The sequence below is a fragment of the Chlorocebus sabaeus genome, chromosome X, assembly GCF_047675955.1.
Source record: "Chlorocebus sabaeus isolate Y175 chromosome X, mChlSab1.0.hap1, whole genome shotgun sequence".
NCBI lineage: Eukaryota > Metazoa > Chordata > Mammalia > Primates > Cercopithecidae > Chlorocebus > Chlorocebus sabaeus.
Window position 1 is genome coordinate 45,167,005 of NC_132933.1, and position 24,089 is coordinate 45,191,093.

The following is a 24,089-nucleotide window of genomic DNA, read 5'->3' on the forward strand; positions in this document are numbered from 1 at the left end:
ACTTAACACAGTGATTTTGAGATTCATCCACATTGTTTCATATATCAGTAATTTGCTACTTTTTATTGTAGGCATTTATTCCACTGTTTGAATCTATCAGTTTATCCTTGTATCATTGGACAACTGGAACATTTCCAATTTTTGACTATTATGAATAAAGTTGCTATGAACATTCTTGTACAGTTCTCGTGGACATACATATTTTCCTTTTTCTTGGAAAACTGCCTTGCTTTTTGAACTTGGTAAAAACTTGCCTCTCTAGGGCCCACAAGGAGCACCCGGATCTCCTGGAACTGTAGGACCTGCAGGACCACCAGGATTACAAGTAAGATCAATTTAAGCCTAGTGTGCGATCACAGTATTCACATGACTGTTTTCCCTATCATACTATGGATTCAATGTAAGCCTGTGTAATTTAGGTCCTCCTGGTGATCAAGGGCAACCTCCATTCTTGGAGGGTTAAAGTAAAGCGTGCTCTTGCCAGGAGCTATTGGAGTTATTTATCAGAGTCTCTCTGACCATCCAATCTGTGTTTCTAAAGCCTCCCACCGTAGCTCAACCCAAAGTATAGCCCAGGGATGGCAGATCCCTGACACATTTATTGCCACCTTCCATTTCCTCACTCATGACAAATATTGCAATTAATCATACTACCATCACTATCACCCACCCTGAACACTGAAGAAGCTTCAGATTCCTTCCTAACACTGCATCTTGGGCAGCTCTACCTACCTACCTATTTTTCTGACACAAAACCTGTTTATCATCACTGGTAGAGGAAGAGCATAGCCAGTCATCTATGTGGTTCTAGGAAAGCTGTGTCCCCAGATTGTTCTCTCCAGTGCAAGAAATCCCACTACTCAGTACTTTGGCTTAGTTTCACCAAAGGTCATCATTTTAAAATTTCTGGCCTGTTGGGAGGAATGACACATGAAGTCTTCACTACCTTAGCATTAATGGGATTACCAGGTCAATTTGGGGATTTCAAAGTAGGTAACAGGGAACCACAGGAAAGACAGTTATAATCTACTATGCCAAAGCAGGAAAGAGGGCTAAGTTACTGGGGAGTGGCTCTCAACAATTCTTTTGACAGAAACTAACAAGTGCTAACTCTTTTCTTTCTTATTTTTCTGACTTTTTAAAAAATCTAGGGTCCTCCAGGGCCTCCTGGTCCTCCTGGTCCTGATGTAAGTATACTTTGTCTTGGGGAATTTTGCTTCCTACTCCTAAGTACTCTGGATTTCCCAGAGAGATACTGGTTTGGTTAACCCTACTTTCTGGTAAAAAAGATTGCATTCCAATTTAAGTTCCCAGAGCTTATTTAGTAATTGATTTTGTTTTTCCTCCCTGTATCCCTATTCCCTAGGGGAATATGGGGCTAGGTTTTCAAGGAGAGAAAGGAGTCAAGGTAAATAGCTTTTAAAAAATACAATCTGCATTCCATATGCTGCAAGAAATGTGTCTGATTCCACACATGTGCCTGCTTGTGTAAGAGGATTTGTTTTTTCGCCTTGGGAAATGAGCATTTAGATCCTCTGGTGGGATCTCTTGAGGGCTGCATGTATACATGCCACACATGGGCTATTGTGGTCCTTTTCCCTTCAAGATATTGTTATTCCCCTGCTTCCTACCTGTGAAAGGTGTATGTCTTACAAACATATTCCCTTGAAATAGATTCTTTCTCTTCCTTCCATCTGGATCTTTCCTTGGTGTTTTGTGTATTCTGTTCCCTTCTCTTTCCTTGTCTCTGATTCCCCTCTTCTTTCTACCCTTTCTCCTCCTCACCGTCCTCCACTTCCTCCTTCTTTTCCTTTTCGTCCTCCTCTCTCTCTCTGTCTCTCTCTCTCTCCTCTATCTCTCTTCTTTAACTTCTCTTTCACCATTCTCTTTTATTTCCCTCCTTCTCTCATTTCTCTCTTTACAAATTGCATTGTGATTTCAGAGCCTCAAGCGAGGCTGAGAACTTGCTATTCCCACCCTTCTCTCACAATTGTACTGCCTTCTGAAGGAACAACTCTTTCCTCCAATGTTCTAACGTGGACGTCATTGCCTCTGCTTGTGCTCTTCGCAAGGATTAGACCACTTAGAGTCGGGTCATTGTTGCCAAGAGGTAGTCATTCACCTTGTTCTGATTCCTTTTTTACTCTCTTCTAATCATCCTTTCATAGCAACCATGAACTTAAAGTTTCCTTCTATCCATCTTGCTCTTCCCTCTGCAGTGCTGGTACGAAATTCATTGGTCAGGCTTATAATTCTTCTCACCCTTTGGCAATGAGAGTTTTGTTTCCTCATTGGCATGAGGGTGAAGAGGCCAAAGTAAGAGACAGTTTATTGGTGAGTTACATCCAGAGGACAACCCCTCCCTCTAGAAAAATGGTCGGTGTGATTTTCAGTTTGCTTAATGTTCCATTTGATCTTACAGGGGGATGTTGGCCTCCCTGGCCCAGCAGGACCTCCACCATCTACTGGAGAGCTGGAATTCATGGGATTCCCCAAAGGGAAGAAAGGATCCAAGGTAGTGAACATTTGAGAATAGGAAAAATTAATAAACTTTTTCCTATAATTATAAGAACTTTAATAACCAGACAATACTGGAAGAATAGAGGGTTCTGGGTAATGGATTTTTGTTTAGAAGTAAGAGTAAAAAGCCTTCTTTGTTTTGACCCTTATGAAAAGCTTTCTTAAAAGACGGAGTATGTGAGTGTACCTGGACATCTGAGTATTCATTTAAGGGCTATTTTCTCTGTTTTAGTGTTGCAGATTCAATTTTTGATATACTGAATAACTTAAACATTAAATAGTTGTGTTTTTCCTCCTAACTCCCAACCCTCTCAATACTTATGGTGTCCCCAAAGTACTGTGACAGAACACATAGGGTATGAATGGTTGCCCTTGAATTATCTTTTTAAAGAAATTATTTGCTCTTAAAACTTGACCCTGAAAATAGGATATACTGTCACCAAGTGGTGACAAGAGATGCCCTAATTTACCTGATTTGAACTACCAAGGCTTACACTATAGACTTGTTTAACTGAAATATTTTATGATCTGTATTTTTATGTGAGTCACTGTATACTACCTACATGGTTGTAATTGAATGGTTGTGTACTGTTAAGGTGTGCAGATATCTTTCAGTAACTTGCATTTCCTGCCAGGGTTCCTTTAAGCTTTGTGATTCTGTTCCCATGGCCAAGGGGCCTAGGCAGGGAAATGTGTTTAGTCTCCTTTCTTTAAATTTGTCTTTGTGGAAGCAACAACTCCAAGCCCCTCCAGGTTTATAGGAACTAGTTGTTGATTTGGGAATGGTCTGGCAGCATGAAAGAGATTGTCTGCTTCCTCAATCATTCCCAAAACTTAGGGAGCTTTTCCATGGCACGTATAGATAAATTCACATATCAAAGAATGATAGATCAAATTGTTATGTGTCTCTATCCGAATTGTAATTGTTACCCTTTTCCCAAGACTATGGATTTCTCTGCTGCCTATAATTTTCTATAGGAAATTGTACTGAATAGCTTCTTCCACTAGAAAGAAAACAGACAATCATCCTTTCTGTCTCCCAGTTAGCCTCAGTATTTGACATTCTGTTTTAGACAGTTATGGTCCAGAATCCTTCTCCCACAGCAAAGAGCTCCATGAACTAAGACGTCCTGGTACAGCTACTAGTTAGGGAGCCTGGGGAATCTGCACCACTCTCTGCTGCCCTAATCTTGATACCTCATTTGTTCCCCACTCCTCAGTCCAAGTACTTGCAGAGAGCCATCCTCCTGTGTGTTCGCTGCTTCCTGATGCTACTTACTAACCTTTGGCTGGTTTTCCAGGGTGAACCAGGGCCTAAGGGTTTTCCAGGCATAAGTGGCCCTCCAGGCTTCCCGGTAAGTCTCTCTATTTGATCAACATGTATTCAAGGGTCTGATTGGACAAAAGCTGTAGCAATAAAAGGCTAACAGAAAGACTTCTTCCCATGGATATTGTAGAGAATGCCACCATCTTTATTATTAGAAGGCATTTAAGGAGATGTTCTTGTTTCTCAAACACATGGAGACATAAGCATGGTTCTCCATGAGGCTGTGTAACTTAGAGGTTATTAGCTCAAGCTCTATAGTTGAAACAGACCTAGGCCTGACTTCTGATTTTGCCAGTTTCTAACTATGTGAACCTGGACAAGTTTCTTAACTTTTCTGAGCCTCAGTTTCCTAACCTACAAAAAAGGGGAGAATGTTAGGGTGGTTATGAGGATTAAATGAGATAATATGCATGAAAAGGGCTTATTACATGTCTGGCACTTATTATTCAGTTAATGGTAGCTAATCTTAGTAATCCTACCTTCACTTTCATATCTGCCTTTCTAGCTTAGATTCTTACACTCATCAGTTACCTTTAGAGGGTCCCTATGTGCCAGGCATTCTGCTGGACTTGGAGGTTACAACGGTAACTAAGTAAAAGTCCCTGTCCTTGAGATTACATTCTAATGGAGGAGTGAGGGAAAAAACAAACAAGAAACCAGTAAACAGATAAATCTACAACAAGTTCATATACTGGCGATATATAAAAGATGAAAGAAGGGTGAAGTGATGAAGTGTGGATGGGGAACAGGGTGGTCTACTTGGGACAGAGCGGTCAAGAAGGGCCTTTCTGAGGAAGTGATGGATGAGGTAAGGCCTGCATATTATGAGGGAGCACGTCTTGTGAAGATCAGAAAGAGGGTTTAAGGCTGAGGGAATCGTAAGTGCGAAGACCTTGAGGTTAAGAAGGCCTCAGTACTTTTGAGGAACAGTAAGAAGGTGAGTAAGTGGAACAGAGTAAGCAAGGCCAATAATTCCAGACAGAGAAGTCGGAACCAGATCTTCACTACCTTCATAGGTCAATGCAGTTTTTTATTTGTAATGTAATGGGAAGCCATTCAAAGGCTCTGACTTGTATTTTTAAGATCACTCTGGCTGTGGGAGGAAGGGGAGAGGGAATGGGAAGGGTGGAAGAGCAAACACAGAGGGTATGGCAGTAGTCCAGGCAAGAGATAGTGGTGGTGACTTGGACTATAGTGACAGCAATGGACTTGGAAATAAGTGGATAGATTCAAAATGTAAAAATGTTCAAACTTGTTATTAGGGAACATTTCAAACATTTACAAAAGCAGAGAGAATGTCATAATGATCCCTCGTGTACCCATCACAGAGTTTCAATAATTGGCAACTTATGGCCAATCCAAAGCAAATAATAGACATATCATTTCATCACAAATACCTCTGAATATTTAAAAGGTAAGGGCTTTTTAAGACATAGTGACAGTATCATCATCAGTAATTTGTGATCAGCGATTAATATCAGTTAACAAGGCAGAATTCAAATTTTTGATTGTCTTATAGGTATATATATTTTTTTACAGTTGCCTTGTTTGAATGAGAAGCCAGACAAGAACAATGCATTACATTTGTTTAATGTGTCTTTTAAATCACAAGATATGTTTTGAAAGAGCTGACAAGATTTTCATGGATTGGGAATAGAGATCAGGTGGAAAATAGATGAATCAAAGATGACTAGGCCTGCCTGTCCTTGCTGGGCCAATGGGGATAGATGATTCCATTCCCTCCCTACAGTACTTTGAAATAGTTTGGGTCTCTCTGGGTGGCCAGAAAGCAGAGCCAGTGGAGCCAGTGGCACAGGTTCCTTCCATGATGATTCTTATTACTCCATAGAAATAAAGGGGGCATGGAGAATCATCTGTTCAATGCACTTGATTTTAATCACCTCTGTATCTAATGAACTGGAAAGGAAGAGAACCCTAGTGTTGGAGACAGAACACCCAAATTTTAGACCCAGCCCCTGCTCTGGGACTTTGGCAAGTCACTGAACCTCTCTTTATATCTGTAATTTGACAATGGTCATATTTATATTTTTTATTGGTAGAAAATATTTCTACATATTTATAGGATGCGTGTGATATTTTATTACATGCACAGACTGTGTAATGGTGAAGTCAGGGTATTTAGGATATCCATGACCACAACATTTATCATTTCCATGTGTTGGGGAAATTTTAAATCTCTCTTCTGGCTCCTTTGAAATATACAGTACATTGTTGTTAACTATAGTCCCCCTACTCCACTATCGAACACTAGAACTTATTCATTCTGTCTAACTGTATGTTTGCACCCATTAACCAACCTCTCTCCATCTCTCCCCCCACCCCACTCTCACACCCTTCCCAGCCTCTGGTATCATTCATTTTACTTTCTACCTCCATGAGATAAACTTTTTTAGTTTCCACATATGAGTGAGAACATGCATATATCTACTCTTTTAAGACACAACTAATAATGTATGCAAAGTTTCTTTAAAAAATATAAGGCTGTCCTGTTCAATAAGATAACCACCAGCCATGTGTGGCTACTGAGCCCTTGAAATGTGGCTGATCTGAAATCAGATGTACTGTAAGTGTAAATTACACACCAGATCTCAAAAACATAGTATGAAAATAAATCTAGAATATCTCAATAAGATTTTTTACTTTGATGTTAAAATGACAATATTTATTATATATTTGGTTAAGTAAAATATATCACTTAAATGAATCTCTGTTTACTTTGCTTTTTTAATGTGGCTACTAGGAAAATGAAAATAACATGGTAGCTCACATTATATTTCTATTGGACAGTACAGATATAAAGTACTTTGCAAGTGAGTTTGGGAATAAGGTTTTCACCTTCTTTGTAGAGCATTTCACGTAGAGTCTAGCCACCTGGCATTGTCCCTGTGAGGTAAGCAAGGTGAGCCAGGCTTATCTCCCTTATACTGATGAGGAAACTACAGCCTCAACGGGTGAAGAGATTTGTCCAGAATCACGCAGCTAGTTATTAGCAGAGCTGAGATTGAAATTCAGCTTTCTTGAATTCTAGCCAATTTGGTGGCTTTTTCCCCATACCATACTGCCCCCTACAGTCCAGTTTGTTCTAATCCCAGGCGTGGTGGATTTTTTTGTCTCTAAATCTCTACAAAGGATTTTATGATCTCCTCCGGTGTTATTGGCTTCACTGGCTCACACTGCCTCCCTCCCCTTCCCTTCCACGTCCGAACCCAGAGTATTTCCCCTGCTGCAATTTCAACCCATTCCCTTTAGTCCTGTAAAAGAAAGAGACTGACGACAATGCAGGATGATAAATTGCAGTACCATTTCAAGCTCAGTATTTCCAGTGTTTCAGAGTGTGGGCTGAAAAATAGAAACCCCAGTTGATTGTAAAGACATCAAAGCTGGAAAATAACCCCTTTACATAGAACAGCATGTTTTCATAGGGTAGGAATTAAGAAACCAGAATTCTCAGCCCACTTTGGCACAGATTCAAAGTGTGACCTTGGCCAAATCGGGTAACTCCTTCACAGTCCTAATATCTCTATCTGTTTAATGGGAACATTCATAGGTAATTTATATGAATGCCTTATGACAGAAAAGTTATGAGGAGAAATGTGGTAATGTATTTGTGATACTCTGGACTTTTCAGAGGAAATGTGCTTCTCAAATCCAAAGCCTTCACATCAGCTTTCAATTATCCACACTTACTGAGAAACAAGGCAGCACTGAAGACAGAAATCTCTATGGAATCCAAAATGTTCCTTTTAACTATTTGTTTTCTTCCTATATGAGTCCAAATCTTTGTAAGAGACGAAGTGCCCAACCTGAGAGATTTGCCGCTCACCTTCTTTCTCTTGGCCCCTCTGCAGTGACCAAACATCCCTGATTTTCTGGCTCAGTCCTCACCTCACACATTTTATCCCATTGTCTCGAGCAACACGCTCACACTTGTAGGCCACAGGTCTTTCCATGGAGGTCGTCAGAGAGAATTGTATATCTATGTGCCCTCTGTCCAAGGGACTAGCAAACACAGGGGAAGGCAAAAATGGAACAGATGAGGGGAGGGATAAGAGAAGAAACTGGCAAATCCTGAGGTAACTATTGAGTAGGAGTAACTACTAGGTAGGTGGGGTTCTTCAATTGAGCCTCCTCAGAACCAAAAAGCATCAGGAGTCTGGAGCCCAGGAGAGCAGGCCTGGAAATAGTTAAACTAGCTCCAGTGAGGCTTTCCAGGCCATGGGTAAGTAGGAGTGTGGGAGCAGCATTTGCAAGATTACTCATGAGGAGGACTGACTGTGACGGGGCCAGTCCCAGGGCATCTTGCTAGAACAGCTTGTTCAGCAGGGTCCCTGTACAGTGCCTCCCTATTCTTGGAGACAAGTTGAACCTACAGCACAGCCAGTGTCTTGCCAAGCTATCTTTTGTTGGCTCTAACCCCCACACACAAATTTGTCTTTTTTTTCTTTTTACATTTTTTAAACATATTTATTTTTGTTCACACTATAGCACAAGCTCTCAGGCCCTCTGAGAAAGCAAGACTCTTCTGCTTTCTGGAGAAGTAGTACAAGGCCCCCTTATATTTATAACTGAGGGCAAGACAGATGGGGGCACAAGATGGTTCCTGAACGAATCTTTCCTTCACCCTTTGCAATAGTCTTGTTCTCTAGGTCATTATTCCATTCAGTTCAACAAGTATTTACTGGACCACCTTGTATGTGTTCAGACTGTAGTAATGGGCCTTGGAGAAAGATAAAAGAGAGTGTAATATAGGCCTCATGCTTACAAAACTTTCATATGCAACCAATCTTTGCACTTTAAGAGTTTGGGGCAGCATGGGCCGCCACAGATTTCATGGACAGGTCAGAGAAGGCTTCTTGAAGTGTTTGACCTCAGAAGCCGACAGACATTCCACCAAGTCGCAGCATGCCTTGGTTTGATGCAGAAAAACTAATATTTTAAATAAGTTTGCATTAGTTTAACCCACGAGCCTTTCACATTAGAAGTTTAATGTAGCATGAAGGCTGAGCTATTTGATGCACAGTTATATAAATGCAGAAAAGGGAACAGGTAAGTACGGGACCAAAGCCTGCTTTGAATTGGATCCTACACACACACACACTCTCCTCCCAATAAGAAGACAATGAAAACAACCCACATTAAAAAAACAAAAACATGACTAGCCAAAAGGAAACAAAAATGAAAAACCCTGGGCCCAGAAAACCAAGGGGTGCTCAACCAGCTTTCAGTACTCATGGGAGCGCACTGAGTATGTATGTAAAAGGAAGAAAAAGCTACAAATGGGATTTGAGCAGGTGAGCCAGGTCACATTAAAGGGACAACAGAAGTTCCACAACATTTAGTGTCTTTCCTTCATTGCCTCCTTTACTTTCACAATAAGCCAAAATGTTGTTTGCTAAATCTATGCTCCGAAAAGTACAATTTTAAACAACAGCACAGTGGCCTCGTTTAAGTTTCCTGTGAAAAACTTTGTCCACTTTAGTAATGAACTCTTCTGTATCTTGGGGGCCCAGACATTTGCCTTGGACCCAGAGGGGAGGAAGTTCTTTCTTACTCACTCTGCTTCTTGGAGTTCCTGCTTTTCCCTAGAGAATCCCCAAGTCATATTCATGGCTACAAATCCTCACCTCCGATGAGCAGGGCAAGAGGGATTGGAGACCATCTCACAGTCCCCTTTGGACTATCTCTAGGGCCAGGCAAGAGCCCTACAGTCCCAGTACAGGAGCTGCAGGGTTTCAGACCATGTCTAGATAGAAATACTTCTTCCCACTGAAAAGGCTGTTGTGCTCATTATGTCACCAAAGGGGAAAAGCTCTTGCTCTTCCCCCTGGTATCAACCCCCAAGAATTTGCATAATCCTCCATTTGTAGGTCAAATAATCAAGTTCCTAAATGATAGAAGGCAACCTGTTCTAATGGAAAGGTTCCCAGAATGAAAAACACAAGATCTGGCTTTCTCATTCAATTTTAACTCATCCAGATGTTGGTTTCCTCATCTGTAAAATCAGCAAGGTTAGATATTTAATCATTTCTATGCTGTTAGCCTATGATACTATAAATACATGGAACAGTGTTGTGGGTGGGGTGGGGGGCATTACTCCTAGAACCAAACGGGGACCTTGAATGAATGGTCCAATTCATATTCAGAACTTATGTGCTTCTCAGGCAGTGACAAGAGACGGCATGGTGAGCCTCCCTAAGGGGAGAATGGAGCTTAATTAAAATAGCCCCCTTGCTTTGGATGAAGCCAGGAGACTGATGAGAAAACAAACATTATAACTTGTGGTTTCTTTTTTCATTTAGGGCCTTGGAACTACTGGAGAAAAGGGAGAAAAGGGAATCCCTGGTTTGCCAGGACCTAGGGTACGAACCTGGAATATTACTTGCCTGGGTCTGTCAAGTCAACTTGTCCATTTGCTTTCCTGTTTGCTTCTTTATGTTTTGCAACTTAATTGCCACCTAAGCTTCTCGTTTCTCCTCAACCCAATGGCAGGTTCCTAAGACCTCCTTCTCTCTTACCCTCATTCCCTTGATTGAATGACTCTCTTGAAAAGGAAAGAGGCACCCTCTACTCTAGGTGGCTCCTCAGCCTATTTATCTCCTTGCTGTCATGTATCATTGTCTTCTGGGCTAAAGAATGATATGAGTGTTGCCTTGCTTTCATTCCATTCTATTCTGAGGGAATTGAGCACAAAAGTGGCACAGGAATGGAAGAAAGAGGGCCAAGTGCAACCTTTATAGGACAGAAACAAGCCTGGAAAGTTCTAGAACATAGTGAGTGATGTTTGGAGTCAACAGTTTCCAATAATAATCTCATTTGAAATGGAAAAACAACTATTAGCCTCTCTGATTCCTAGCTTCAGGCACTTAGGTCTTGAGCTAGAAGCAGTGGGCCAAGCTTAGCCTCAAAGAAGTAACATTTTAGAGAATTGTGTTGTTAAGTTGACTATGAAGTTTATTAAGTAAGAGTCCTTTGAGTATTTAGCCATATTTATCCATTACCCTGCCATTTCTTTCTCTACTTTTCCCCCTCCCTTGTCTTGAAAATACATATAATCACCAACAAAGAATGCATTTGAGGTGGAAGACGAGGCCCTCCCATAATCTATTTAAAGATCTCCTGACTTGGAACTAATGCAGACTAAGTATAATACCACCCAACCCTTCTATCAAATTCCACCTACTACTTAAACTGTTTCCATGTATTTAGCTCTTAAAAAATGCTCCATGTGGCTATTAGCCTGATGGATTCGTGCTTAGAAAGAAGTCATTAGGCCAGGCGCAGTGGCTCACGTCTGTAATCCCAGCACTTTGGGAGGCCAAGGCGGGTGGATGACTTGAGGTCAGGAGTTTGAGACCAGCCTGGCCAACATGGTGAAACCCTGTCTCTACTGAAAATACAAAAATTAGCCAAGCGTGGTGATGCATGCCTATAGTCCCAGCTACTTGGAGGGCTGAGGCAGGAGAATCGCTTGAACCCTGGAGGCGGAGGTTGCAGTGAACCAAGATTGTACCACTGCACTCCAGCCTGGGTGACAGAGTGAGACTCTGTCTCAAAAAAAAAAAAAAAAAAGTCATTAAGCCAGGTCTAGAAACATTCACGTACCTGATTTTAGGAGCTGCTAAATCCTGAACTCAGTTGTATAAGTTTGTTATATAAGTCTAGTGGCTTTTTCTAGGTAGCCTATTGATTTTTCTAAGGTGTAACTATTTTCTTTACAGGGTCCCATGGGTTCAGAAGGAGTCCAAGGCCCTCCAGGGCAACAGGTATTTTGGTTAATATCATTAAAGCCTTGGTGTATAAAATCCCAATTAAAAGTCCCCCTTGCTTTACTTAACATGGCCAAAGGGAGACATTACTTATAATGCAAATGGTTCATCTCCCTTTTTTTTTTGGTATAATCTTAGCCACTGTCCTCTTTTCTTTTCACTCAAGAACATGGGTATCCAGTGTCAAGTTCAGTGCCTTGCCATTCCATGCTGTGGTCATATATCTTTGGCATGCTATCAGGGACTAGCAAGGCCAGCCTGCTTGTATCCGTGTCTAGCCTTGTGGCCCTTGTACCTCCTAATATGTACATTGGCTACCTACTGCCATATTGTCTTCTGGGAGATTTTACAGCTTCCAGAGTCAGATAGAAGCCACACATAGCCTGCAATGTCATCCAAGATCCCTGTACCATTTGCCCTGGCTTAATCCAAAGACCAGACTCTCTTATGCTCTCATACTTTCAACTTAGTGGTAACTATGTTTCTGTCACAGGGCAAGAAAGGGACCCTGGGATTTCCTGGGCTTAATGGATTCCAAGGAATTGAGGTAAAGTTGGGAAGTGAAAAATCCAGGGTTGGTAGGTAGAAGGGTGAATTACCACAAATGTCTGTATATAAGATGAAGTATTTTTAATATTTTGACCTTTTAAGTTTCAATTTTTTCTCAAGAAATGCATGTAACCTACTTTGAATACACAAAGCTGCTAATGAGCATTTCTTAGATACAACTTGATCAGTGGTAAACTAAGGCGCAGGGGCTGGTGAGAGCAAGTCCACCCCACAGATGAGGAAAATTTTATTCATATTGCTTAGAATTGCCACCTGTTGGTTTTATTATTGTTTTAAATTCTCTACAGACAATGCATCCCCTTTTTGCCTACACCTGGGGCATATAACTGCCACCATCACACCCTGGATATGCCACTGTATGTGTTTTTGGTACCTAAGTCTGTCTTTGGGGAGTATTAGAACTCCTTTAATTTCCTCTGCCAGACATCATCCACTAACAAGGGTTGTGATGGTAGTAGAGGCCCAGGCCTGTTAAGAGTGGAAAAAAGTTAAAACTCTGTTCTCTCCTTAGCACAACTTAGGTACAGTCAAGGCCCAGAGCAGACTGTCCTTGAGTAGAGTTGCAAAATAAAGTTGGGACCCCCTGTCCTTGACAGGTTTGCAACTGAATGTTAGGCCTCTGGCCTGCTTTGTGTCACCTTCATCTTAAATTTATGGGACTTTGAAATTAACCTATGGACTAGTTGACCCTGAAAATCCAGGGTTATAGAAGGAAGAACCTTTCATTTTCCTAGGGATGGGCTTTAATGGCACATAGATCTTGGGTAATAAGGACATGGAAACATTTGTGTTTAATGTACTTAATCTTTGCAGGGTGAAAAGGGTGACATTGGCCTGCCAGGCCCAGATGTTTTCATCGATATAGATGGTGCTGTGATCTCAGGTGCAACTTCTCATTAATTTGAGTAGAAAATAAAGACAGGAAGTTAAATCCTATATCCCCTGTAATTATTAAAGGATACTTAGTTACTCGATTGTTGCTAAACTTGACACACCCAAGAGCCCCTCATGGCTCCTGAACTTGGGTAATAAAGCTAACTCCAATCTCTTGGGCAGAGAAGCCAAGCCCAGCACCCTGTTTTTGTGTTGAGTCCACTAAGCCTAGGATTTGGGTCTGCCTGGGCCTGAATTTGGTGAAAATGGTTCTCCTGGCGATGCTTTGGGAAGGATGGATAACCACCCCCAGCTGGGCTGACTTCAGTTTGATACTATGGAATACTCAGGGCCTCATGTAGGTGATTCCATGCATGCTTGAGCTTGACAATTTCATAGGAAGTGGAAAAGTACCTTTGGTTAGGGGAGCAAGTGGCTGAGAGCCCTCAAGAGTATGATGCTTAGAAAATCTGTCTTCATCTCTCCTTGTCCTAGTTATTGTGTGTGCCCAACTCTTCCCTTTACCTTCTCCAAATACTGAGATGCCCAGTATCTCCAGCTACTTCTTGTTTGACCACAGGCTTCTACTGTAGTGACTCTTCCATGGGTCTTCCCACTTATCCCTCTCCTCTCATCCTCTAAGGCCCATGCCCGGTTTGGTATTAATATTTGACAGTGGCTTCCTGTGTGCCACTCACAGGAAACATATATGTGTAACATAAATAGTGGACTTCAACATCTTAATCCAAATGGTAGACATTTTAGGCATTACAGCAGATTCGTGGTAGAAGAAGAAGTACTTACCAGAGCTTACCATGAAAGGCAGGCTGTGGCCAGACCAATTCTTAATACACTAATGTTGGCTCCAGAAGGCCCCTTGGCTCCAGAAGACCAATTATCATGTGAGGCCATTAGCATGAGAGACTTGGGAAGGGCAAGAAAGGCACTTCTAATGCCAGGACAGCTCCCTGCACCTCTTCTTGGGCATTTTGTAGCATCTGTGGGCCTCCTCTGCCTTTATTTACTGCTGTCTTTCATTACAATGCCAGGTAATCCTGGAGACCCTGGTGTACCTGGCCACCCAGGCCTTAAAGGAGATGAAGGCATCCAGGGCCTGCGTGGCCCGTCTGGTGTCCCTGGCTTGCCAGCATTATCAGGTAAAAACAAACAAACAAACTCACCCATCTCCTGCGCAGATCAGTCCTCTATACACTGTGGTTCCTAGCATTCCCTTCTGTACCTCTGGGTTGGGGCACACACCTAGCCGAAGTCAAAGAAGAGGTAGACTATAGTCAGTAGGTTCCCGACTGCCAGCCCAAGGCTAACGTATGTGGGGGCTGGGTGAGCAGCTTTTGTTTTTGGCTTAAATAATGTATCATAGCTGGACAGGCAATCCTAGACTGTCACTGAGGTTTGCAGCAACAAGAGGGGTCCTGGGTTGAGTTGCTGGAGCTGTGTCACCCTCCTGTGGATGTGCCATCCCCGTTGATGCTTGCCAAGAGGGGCTAGCAAAAGCCCAGATGAAGATTTATACCCAGAACCTTGCTGTAGGATTCAGCCAGGTACTGAATGGTCCCAGGATCCTGTGGGTAACACTCTTGAACTAATCACATCCATATGTCATTCTATAGTGACATGTGGAAAAAGGCATGCCAGAGTCTGGGATGCAGTGATGCCCCAGATATAAAGCTCAACTTTTACTTTTAAAGTCACCAGTTTCTAAATTCCTTGGAGATGGGCTGCTGTGAGGATACCTATGGTTTTAAAGCAGTCACCTGGAAATGGTACAGCTGGCCCCAGCACCAAGTTGGGAAAAAATCAAGAAGTGAAAGGCTAGAGACCCAGATTTTCTTCTCAGGTTTGCCACTGAGAAATGCTGGGCCCCTGATCATGTTTCCTCTCTTCTTTGGGTCTCAGTTTCCCAAGAGATTAGGCTAATGATCCCTAAGGATCCTTCTAACTCTGATGCAAGAGAAGGGCAAATGCTTCCCTAAATTCTTCCTTGGATTTGTTTCCAACATATGCCACAGATAGGAATACTCCAGAGAGTGGGGTGATATAATGAGCATTTGTGTGTGGGCTTATTTTTCCAGGTGTCCCAGGAGCCCTAGGGCCTCAGGGATTTCCAGGGCGGAAGGGGGACCAAGGAAACCCAGGCCGTACCACAATTGGAGCAGCTGGCCTCCCTGGCAGAGATGGTTTGCCAGGCCCACCAGGTCCACCAGGCCCACCTAGTAAGTTACTCATTTCTCTTTTTGATCTCAAGACTCAGATGTGATCCAGACTGCAGAACAGTCACGATTTTTGAGGGGGCATCTCACAGGTGAAACAGCTAAGCCAGGATACATGATAATTGCAGAGGGGCAGCCATGAAGGCCCCATCGTCTCTGAGTCAGATCCCTGCCTCTACCAGTTATTGATAACAGCAGAGTGTTCTCCATCAAGGAACAAGCAAACTAGGGCCTAATGCCTTCCAAGTTTTGTACCCATTCCCACTCTATCTTTCACTGTTCTCAGCCTTTAAGTCTGTTTTTTCAGCTCCTAAAGAAGCAGCATTGGTTATTTTGAGTTTGCCCTGCTCCACAAGGCTCCAATGGGGTGGGCTGAGAGACTGAGAAAAAAAGAAGCCAAGCCTGGACCCTTGAAGTGGCTGCTAAAAGCCTACACAGGGCTTGTCCTTCTTAGATCTCCTACTTGAGTGTGAGATTCTAGATTCTGAGAGAAAAGCTGGAAATGCTGCCCAGAATGTTTCTTTGTACCTTAAAGCCCATATCCACTGCAGCTTGCACCTCTTTCCTCTTTTGTCCTAAGGGAGGTTTCTGGGGTAGACATTGGTACTGCTGAGTTTTAGAAGCTACCTTGCTCATTCCTCTAACCCCACTGTCTAGTACAGTGCCTGGAACATAATGGACATTCCATAAATATTAGTAGAGTGAATTGAGCCAACAGAGGTCCTGTTGACTCCTTGCTGCAGATTTGGGGTCCCGGTCTTGAATTTTATTTTTTTGTCTCTGCTCTGGTTGTTGAGCCTCAAGGACTTGAGCCTTGGTGATTGAGCTGCTGTGGTGAGTCAGGGAAGTCATCAGGCTTATACAAGTTGCCAATCCTTTATCTTTTTTTAACCCAAAGGTCCAGAATTTGAGACCGAAACTCTACACAACAAAGAGCCAGGGTTCCCTGGTCTCCGAGGAGAACAAGGTCCAAAAGGAAACCCAGGCCTCAAAGGAATAAAAGGTGATTTTGTCCCCTTGAGTTTCTTGGTCCTCCAAACTCCTTAGAGAAGGCTTTATGGGGAATGAGAAAACCAACAGCCTGGGGAACCTAAACAGAAGCAATTGTGGATCTTGTTTGGGGCTTTGATTTTAGGATTGTTAGAAGTGCTATATTTGGGTCTCTAAGACTGAGGCTGGCAATGGAGGTCACACAGGACCAAGTTGTTCGCAGGTTTCTTTTTCTTTCTCCTCTACCTGCAGCCCAGGCTGTTAACCAGTGCATGCTGCTACCCCTCCCAGTTTGCAAGACCAAGGATGTAAGCCACTTATTACCTTCAGCCTTAAGCAAAGTGCTCTGAACAGGTCAAGACCTGGGACTCTGAAAAACCCAACTGGCTCCAGGAAAACAACCCTAGCCCCCACTGGTGTTGGAGAACTGATCAATGACCGCAGCTGCCTTTGGGTCATTTCCCACTTCTATCACTTACTGTGAGGGGAAGATGCTCAATAAGTCAATTTATTATAGTTGTGGCCTAGGCCAGGGTGGAGGAAGAAGTGAAACTACTGACTGGAGAGGGGTTTTGGGATAGCCTAGGGTTCAGTTATTCAAGATCTCTAGGAATGAACTGCTTTCCTCAGGCTCAATCAGAGAAGTTCTGACTTACTCCTCTCCTTTCTCATTGCTCTGTCATAAAATGTCATTACCTAAGTATATAGAGGCTGGTTAAGAAATACCTGAAAGCTTATTCTCTTCTATTCAGGTCCCAGGCAAACTATTTGATGGAAAAGGGCATTAAATTAACTTAGATGTTAATTTTGGCCCTTACCTAACTCACTACAAAGCTGGTGTATTTCTTGATACCATTCACAGTCCTAAAAGAGGGACATTTCTGATGCTCCCCATTCTGTATTTCCATGGAGCTGAAAGATTTTCTCTAAGTATGGAATAGTGATAGGGATTCTCAAACTTCATTATGCATGAGAATCACCCAGGGGAGGTTATTAAAAATTAGATTATTTGGTCTGGCCTCCTGAGACTGAGCGATTAGGACTGAGATAGGGCCCAGCAAGCTGCCTTATAAGCAACCATCACAGGTGACTGATGCAGGATCACGTTCAAGAAATACTAATCTGAAGAACAGACTATTCTCTTAAGAGTTTTAGGAATCATCAGTTTTCTAAAAGTAAGAAGGGGCCCTTCAGAATCTTAGGAAATTCAGGGTCACCGATGTTGGCACCAATTCTCATTTTCCAGACAATAAGCATGGAAGATATAGGGAGTTGGACCATAGTGCTAGTGACTCCTTAATACCTCTTCAAAGGTGCTTTGTTGAAATCCCTATCATTATTTATTTGGCATTTGTCTCAACATGTACAAAAATATGTACACATTTGTGTCATGTGTACAAAAGTCAGGTGAAAAGACATTTTGGTAAAAAAAAAAATATTTGAGCGGCTTGAATTCCAGACTCTCAGCTGGTTAGTATAGGTCAGTGGTTCTCAACTACGGCTATACTTTAGACTTACTGATGGCTGAGCCTCATCCCTGACTAACAAAATCTGAACCACTAACACAGACATATTCTGCTGGAGAGTGAACCAAGTTCATTTGAGTGTGTTCTCTGCAAGCCTTCAGATTGCCTCCATGGAGTTGTTCAAGTCACAAATAACCACTATCAATTCTTCATTCTTCTTAGAAAAAAAAATGACCCACTTCATTCTATGTTGTCTTTTTCTCCCAGGAGACTCAGGTTTCTGTGCTTGTGATGGTGGTGTTCCCAACACTGGACCACCCGGGGAACCAGGCCCACCTGGTCCACGGGGTCTCATAGGCCTTCCAGGCCTTAAAGGAGCCAGAGGAGATCGAGGCTCTGGGGGTGCACAGGGCCCAGCAGGGGCTCCAGTAAGTCTTGCCAAACTTTGACCCTGAGGATGCAATAGAATCTTTCCAGTGCCCTTCAGTCCCCCCAATTACTTTTCTAAAGTGCATACAAGAGAGGCGGGATTAAAACAAAGTTTTGGGGTTTTGATCTACAACGGGAAGTCTAACTATGGAGTCTCTTAAAGTCCTTTCTGCTTTAACCTACCTATTTTCCCTTCTCTCTTTCCCCACTTTCTTCCTTCCACAACATTGTTTACCTTTGCCTAGCAATGTGCTGGCCCATGAAGATAAAATAGGAATTAAGGTGAGGTTTCCATCTTCAAAGATTTCAAAATTTACAAAAGGTGCAGAAATAAATGGGCAACTGTTATTCAAGATGACAGCATAATCAGTGTCTGTAACAGTGCCAAGGTTCTGCTCTAAGTCATAATGCTAAGTGCCAGAATTCTATGAAGTCTGCACCTTCTGACTCCTCCCTCTTCTCTCTTTGTCAGGGCTTAGTTGGGTCTCCGGGTCCTTCAGGACCCAAAGGAAAGAAGGGGGAACCAATTCTCAGTACAATATCAGGAATGCCAGGGGATCGGGGTGATTCTGGCTCCCAGGGCTTCCCTGGTGTAATAGGAAAACCAGGCAACGATGGAGTACCAGGTCTACCAGGTCTGCCAGGACTTCCGGTAAGTTGATCGTTCCTGGGTGATTAGCTCTATAGATCTTTACACCTGACTTTGTTGGGGGGTCTGATGGCCACTGGACCATGAAACAGGGAAGAACAGAGTCTAGAGTACCTTGTCCCGCCTCTGCCACTGAAACTTTTTGCTTTTTGCTTTTCCTTTATGTAAAGTGGGAGTCATTTTCTCAGAATGGATCATTGTCTCATTTGATAAATGCTAGTAACACCTGACCATATGACTTAAAAATACTTCAGCTTCTCAGCAACTTTTCTCCTCAAGTAATCTAGCCACTTTCTGTGATCTCTAGGGTTGTTATTATCCTGCTCATTTCTTGCCCTGTCTCCTCACCCCTATCCAGAAACTTTTGCGTTGTTAGATCATCCAGAGGAGACAAGATTCATATCCACTAACTAAAGTCAAAGGAGACTGATTGATAAACTATGATGATGATAGAGAATTTTAACAAAACACAAAGCATTGGTCACACTGGCTACCTCTTTCTTGTAGTCAGAGGACTGTCCAGATAAATCTCTGAGTTGAATTTTCATTCTTTTTTTTATGTGTTGTCTAGGGTGATGGTGGGCAGGGCTTCCCAGGTGAAAAGGGGTCACCTGGGCTTCCTGGTGAAAAAGGCCATCCTGGTCCACCTGGCCTCCCGGGAATTGGGTTACCAGGACTGCCTGGACCCCGTGGGCTTCCTGGAGATAAAGGCAAGGATGGATTACCGGGACAACAAGGCCCTCCTGGATCTAAGGGTGAGTCATGGAATCAGATGGCTTTGGACTTGGAAATTTGACCCCTTGTAGAGTGGATATGACCCAGGTGCATGAAATGTATCATAAGAAGAGACTTGTCTCACCATAATCAGTACTTTCAATCCCCTGAGGGATTTGCATGTGAAAAAAAGTATTATGATTGTATTGTAGTAAGCTTAGGGGACAGAATAATACAGATTTCCACTCTACTTAGTGAAGGACTTCCTACCAAAGCAGTCTGAAAATGTAACAGAGCTACCAAGGGAGGCTATGAGCTCATAATCCCTGGAAGAGTTCAAGAAGAAGATGGATGACCACTTATTGCAAATGTCATCAAAGCAATGGGTGGGAGATTGGACGAGGTGCCCTCTAAATTGTGTGGTATCATCAGCTGGGAAAAACCTTTCCTCAACTCATGGAATCTCAGATTGGGCAGAAATCTAGTTGCATATAGTCTAATCCCCATTTTATCCCTTAACTCCTTCCTCTTTATATAACTTCTTTTTCTATTTGAATTTTAGGAATTATGTGTAACAGTCCTGCTTATAGTTTATGAATGTGCTATGCTAATAACTAGTCTTCAATACAGCCAGAACAGCTGTTCATCCCAACTTCTGGATTTCCACAACTTCTATGGTTCCATTAGTGACACCACACTTATAATAATCTGAAGTTTAAAATTTTGAGATTATCTCTTATTTCCTTTGCAATTCCTCTTATATTCTTTCCTTCTCTTCTTGCTACTAAACTCTCATTATGTCATGCCTAGGTTTTCAAATACCTATATGCTTGTTGGAATAAGTGGGTGGTTGGATGGATGGATGGATGGATGGATGGATGGATGGATGGATAAGTGAGTGAATGACAACAACTTCCTAAATAGTTTTTACATTCAATTCTATTATGAACACTGCAGCCAATCTGTAAAGTGCCAATATCATCATGTAACTCCCCTAGTTCAAAGCCACATATGGTACCAATTGAATAGAGATCATATAATGTCCAAACTCCTCAACTTGGAATTCAGAAGTCTCCAAACATGGATACAACCAACCTTTTCAACCTTATATAATGCTCTTAATTGAAACAAAATAACTAAGATACCAGTCTTCTTCACTGTACCCAAACACAATATGTTCACTTCCAGCTTCAAGATTTTGCCATGTTGCCTTTTTCTGGAGTGCTCTTCCTCTTTGTGTAGTCATATCATATTCCTCTTTCAGGGTTCAAGATAAACCCCACTTCTTCCACTAAGCTTTCCCTTGGCCTCCATAGTATGTCATTGCTACTTAAATTATATATCTCCTTCCATTAATGCTTTTACTTTCCCCAACTGCATTGTAAGTCTCTTGATACTAGGGATGGTAATACTTCTTAGAGTTTCTTTACATGCCTAGCATAGTGCAGTGTTCCATAGGAGACTAATATTTATTTGCAGAAGAAAGAGCCTTCCCAATAACCAAGGGGCTATTTCTTAAACATATTTCTCCTGTTTCCACCTTATCGTCTTGAAGAATTACAATAAAAGAAGACAGGATACCAGGTCTTTCAAAATTTTATTTATTTCAAAATCTATTTTTGTGATTCGGTGTAATAATGTTGATGGTACAGGTTAAAACTTGATAATTCAATATTCTTAAAACTGAGTCAATATTTCATTTAACAAATTAATTATTGTGAAGGTTGTAAGGATGTTTTCTTTTTTTTTTTTTTTTTTTTTTTTTAGATGAAGTCTCACTCTCACCCAGGCTGGAGTGCAGTGGCATGATGTTGGCTCACTGCAACCTCTGCCTCCTGGGTTCAAGCGATTCTCCCGCCTCAGCCTCCTGAGTAGCTGGGATTACAGGCACCCTCTACTACACCTGGGTAATTTTTGTAGTTTCAGTAAAGACACGCTTTCACTATGTTGGCCAGGCTGGTCTCAAACTCCTGACCTCAAGTGATCCATGTGCCTCAACCTCCCAAAATGCTGGGATTACAGATGTGAACCTCTGCTCCTGGCCATAAGGATTTATCAAATAAAATCATTCTGCCTGTTGGAAGTCCTAGTGTTAGCTATAACTTTGCTTCTAGCTCTGTTCCCAGAGACATTACTCATGGTCATCCTACTGCTCCTCCCCTAATTGGGTCTTCACTGTAGATTAAACCATTTTGCAAGCAACAAGGTTTTAAACTGAGTTATAATAACATAACACTTATAAACTTACACACTTCCAAGTCTTCTGGCTATTATCAACATTTTAACTATTTGAGAACCTGCTGAGTGAACAGAAGGAAGCTTGCAGGACCATTTGTATCCCAAATATCGCTAGTCCCTGGACACAGAAAGTTCTTAGGAATATGATATGGTAAGCTATAGCCTGGGAGATGCCTTATGCAGAAAATGTTTGTCTTATTCCATTTTCTGTTGCTACAACAGGATATCTGAGACTGGGTAATTTACAAAGAAAAGAGGTTTATATAGCTCATGATTCTGAAGGCTAGGAAGTCCAAGATTGGGCAGCCCATCAGTTGAGGGCCTTGTGCTTCTTCAGCTCATTGTGGGAAGCAGAAGAGCACATGCAAAAGGGTCCAAACACTAAAAGCAACCTTGCTTTATAACAGCCTGCTCCTGTGGGAACGAATCCATTCCCTTGAGAAATAACCCAGTCTCCCGAGAAAGAGATTAACCCATCCTAACAACCTAATTACCTCTCAGAAGCACCACCTCCCAACACAGCCACTCTGGAAACCAAGTCTCAACATGAGTTTTGGTGGAGACAAATCATATTCAAACCATAAACATGTCCTTCTTGCAGTATGAAAAGTTTCAAGAAATTACTTTAATAAAGAGCATTAGCTTTCTTTTCTATGACAACCAAATATAATTCTTCAAACTTACCTTTTTTTTTCTGCACAGTTTTAAAAACAAATAACCCGGTGGTCCCCAAACATTTGCATTGTAGCCATTTCTGTAACTAGAAAAAAATTAAGATGCTATTCCTGAATGTGCCCACTCCAATCAATGGTAGCCCAGACTAGGACAGCTGCATTGCCAGGAAAGAGGATGTAATCATCAGAAGCCTTTCAGCCTACTAGTGTGAATTATTAAAAACTTTGGGCAAGCAGACAACTGGCTGTTTCCAAAGAGGCTCTGTTCCAGATGCTTATAGTAATCAATCACCCTGGTGATTACTGAACTGTGGTGACTGTGTGCTTGATCTCATGTGGGTGCCAGTGCTCTCCACTCAGTTCAGACAGGGGATTTTGTTGGTGGGCATATCTGGACTGTTGAGAAGACTTCCCTTGGGCCTCAAGGAACTTCTGTCCCGGTTTAATTTTTTTCTTCACTTGATTGCTCTAGGTGACTGCTGCTGCAGAGAGAAGGTTGGTAAAGGAGACTTAGACACAGAGAGAGGTGAGAGCTAGCTAGGTCTACAAGCTCTCAGACACTGGTCTTAGCCAAACATCCCTTTTTTGTTTACCTTTGTCTCAGATAGTCACAATGGCCTGAGCACCACACTGGATGCCCTGTTTGGGGAGCAGGGAGCCTAAGGCTGGGATGCAAAGGCTGACACCAACACTGCTTCAGAGGCTCCTTAGCACATACCTCTTACAGCAGGCAGTACGGGATTGAGTGGGCATGCAGTCTCTGAGAGGGGCTGATTTCCTTCACCATGCATGTCGATGGCTTGGCTGACCTCTATCTTAAGCAAATTCATTTTCTGAACTTTACTGGGGCCATAATCTGCCTTGAGAGGTACCTGAAAGGATCCACACATGTCTGAACTTTACTCATTGGGCCTAGAACAAATTGAGATGTTAGAATCTTGGGAACCAGAGACTCTTTTTATTCTGAAAATGGATTTGGGCATGAATGGGAAAAATTGTGAATAATTAGTTCATTTGTTGCAATTACTAAACAGAACATGGGTAGAGCAGATTTCTGCTTTGTTGAGAAGGCTCCAAATTCAGGAATGTAAAGTAGAAGACAGTATACTAAGGAAAAGAGCCAGATACCAGTATGACTTGAAGTCCTTCCGTCTCACGATTTTGAACCTCTGCTTACAATACACAAGTGTGGTGTGGCACACAGGTGTGAGACAAAATTATTGAGAGAAATATGCCATTGATTTCCTCTGGTTTCTAACCATCTTTCCTTTGACCATTATTTTTCTCATCCTGGAACCTTTCCAGATGCCTGTCCTCAGCTTCATCTTCTAGAGGCTTTGTTTTCATCTGGCTGTCACAGATGAAAAGAAGCAATTAAATCAGTCTGATAAATTAAGGATGAATGGCTTAATATTTGGACCCAGCTCAGGGATATTTTTATTTTACTAAGTTTGTTTCCTAAGACATAAAACAATGGAACTGTCATGTTAGAGTTTGACACATTAGAGCCAATGGGCTATTGAGATTGTTGAGGGCAGGAGAGTCTTTTGCAGGATCCCTCTCATGGTTCACCCTCTGGAGGAAATTCTAACTCAAAGAGCCCAGGCCTGAGCTAAGCATA

General features: G+C 42.2%; 1 protein-coding gene across 8 annotated transcripts in view; it reads left to right on the forward strand.

Annotated features, from left to right (window-relative positions):
* COL4A6 (collagen type IV alpha 6 chain) overlaps positions 1 to 24,089 on the forward strand; it is a 300,057-nt gene that overhangs the window by 249,682 nt on the left and 26,286 nt on the right. For 4 of the 8 annotated variants that reach the window (XM_073013472.1, XM_073013474.1, XM_007992534.3 and 1 more), the window contains exons 9-23: positions 263 to 325; positions 1,152 to 1,187; positions 1,367 to 1,408; positions 2,423 to 2,515; positions 3,822 to 3,875; positions 10,168 to 10,227; positions 11,587 to 11,631; positions 12,128 to 12,181; positions 13,018 to 13,087; positions 14,127 to 14,234; positions 15,171 to 15,311; positions 16,207 to 16,311; positions 18,032 to 18,192; positions 18,666 to 18,845; positions 19,414 to 19,597. In XM_073013472.1, coding sequence (XP_072869573.1) covers positions 263 to 325; positions 1,152 to 1,187; positions 1,367 to 1,408; positions 2,423 to 2,515; positions 3,822 to 3,875; positions 10,168 to 10,227; positions 11,587 to 11,631; positions 12,128 to 12,181; positions 13,018 to 13,087; positions 14,127 to 14,234; positions 15,171 to 15,311; positions 16,207 to 16,311; positions 18,032 to 18,192; positions 18,666 to 18,845; positions 19,414 to 19,597 — 1,396 coding nt within the window. Of the gene's footprint in view, positions 1 to 262; positions 326 to 1,151; positions 1,188 to 1,366; positions 1,409 to 2,149; positions 2,335 to 2,422; positions 2,516 to 3,821; positions 3,876 to 10,167; positions 10,228 to 11,586; positions 11,632 to 12,127; positions 12,182 to 13,017; positions 13,088 to 14,126; positions 14,235 to 15,170; positions 15,312 to 16,206; positions 16,312 to 18,031; positions 18,193 to 18,665; positions 18,846 to 19,413; positions 19,598 to 22,940; positions 22,995 to 24,089 lie in introns of those variants that run through there. The other 4 variants (XM_073013471.1, XM_073013473.1, XM_037989010.2 and 1 more) reach the window with 2 other exon arrangements.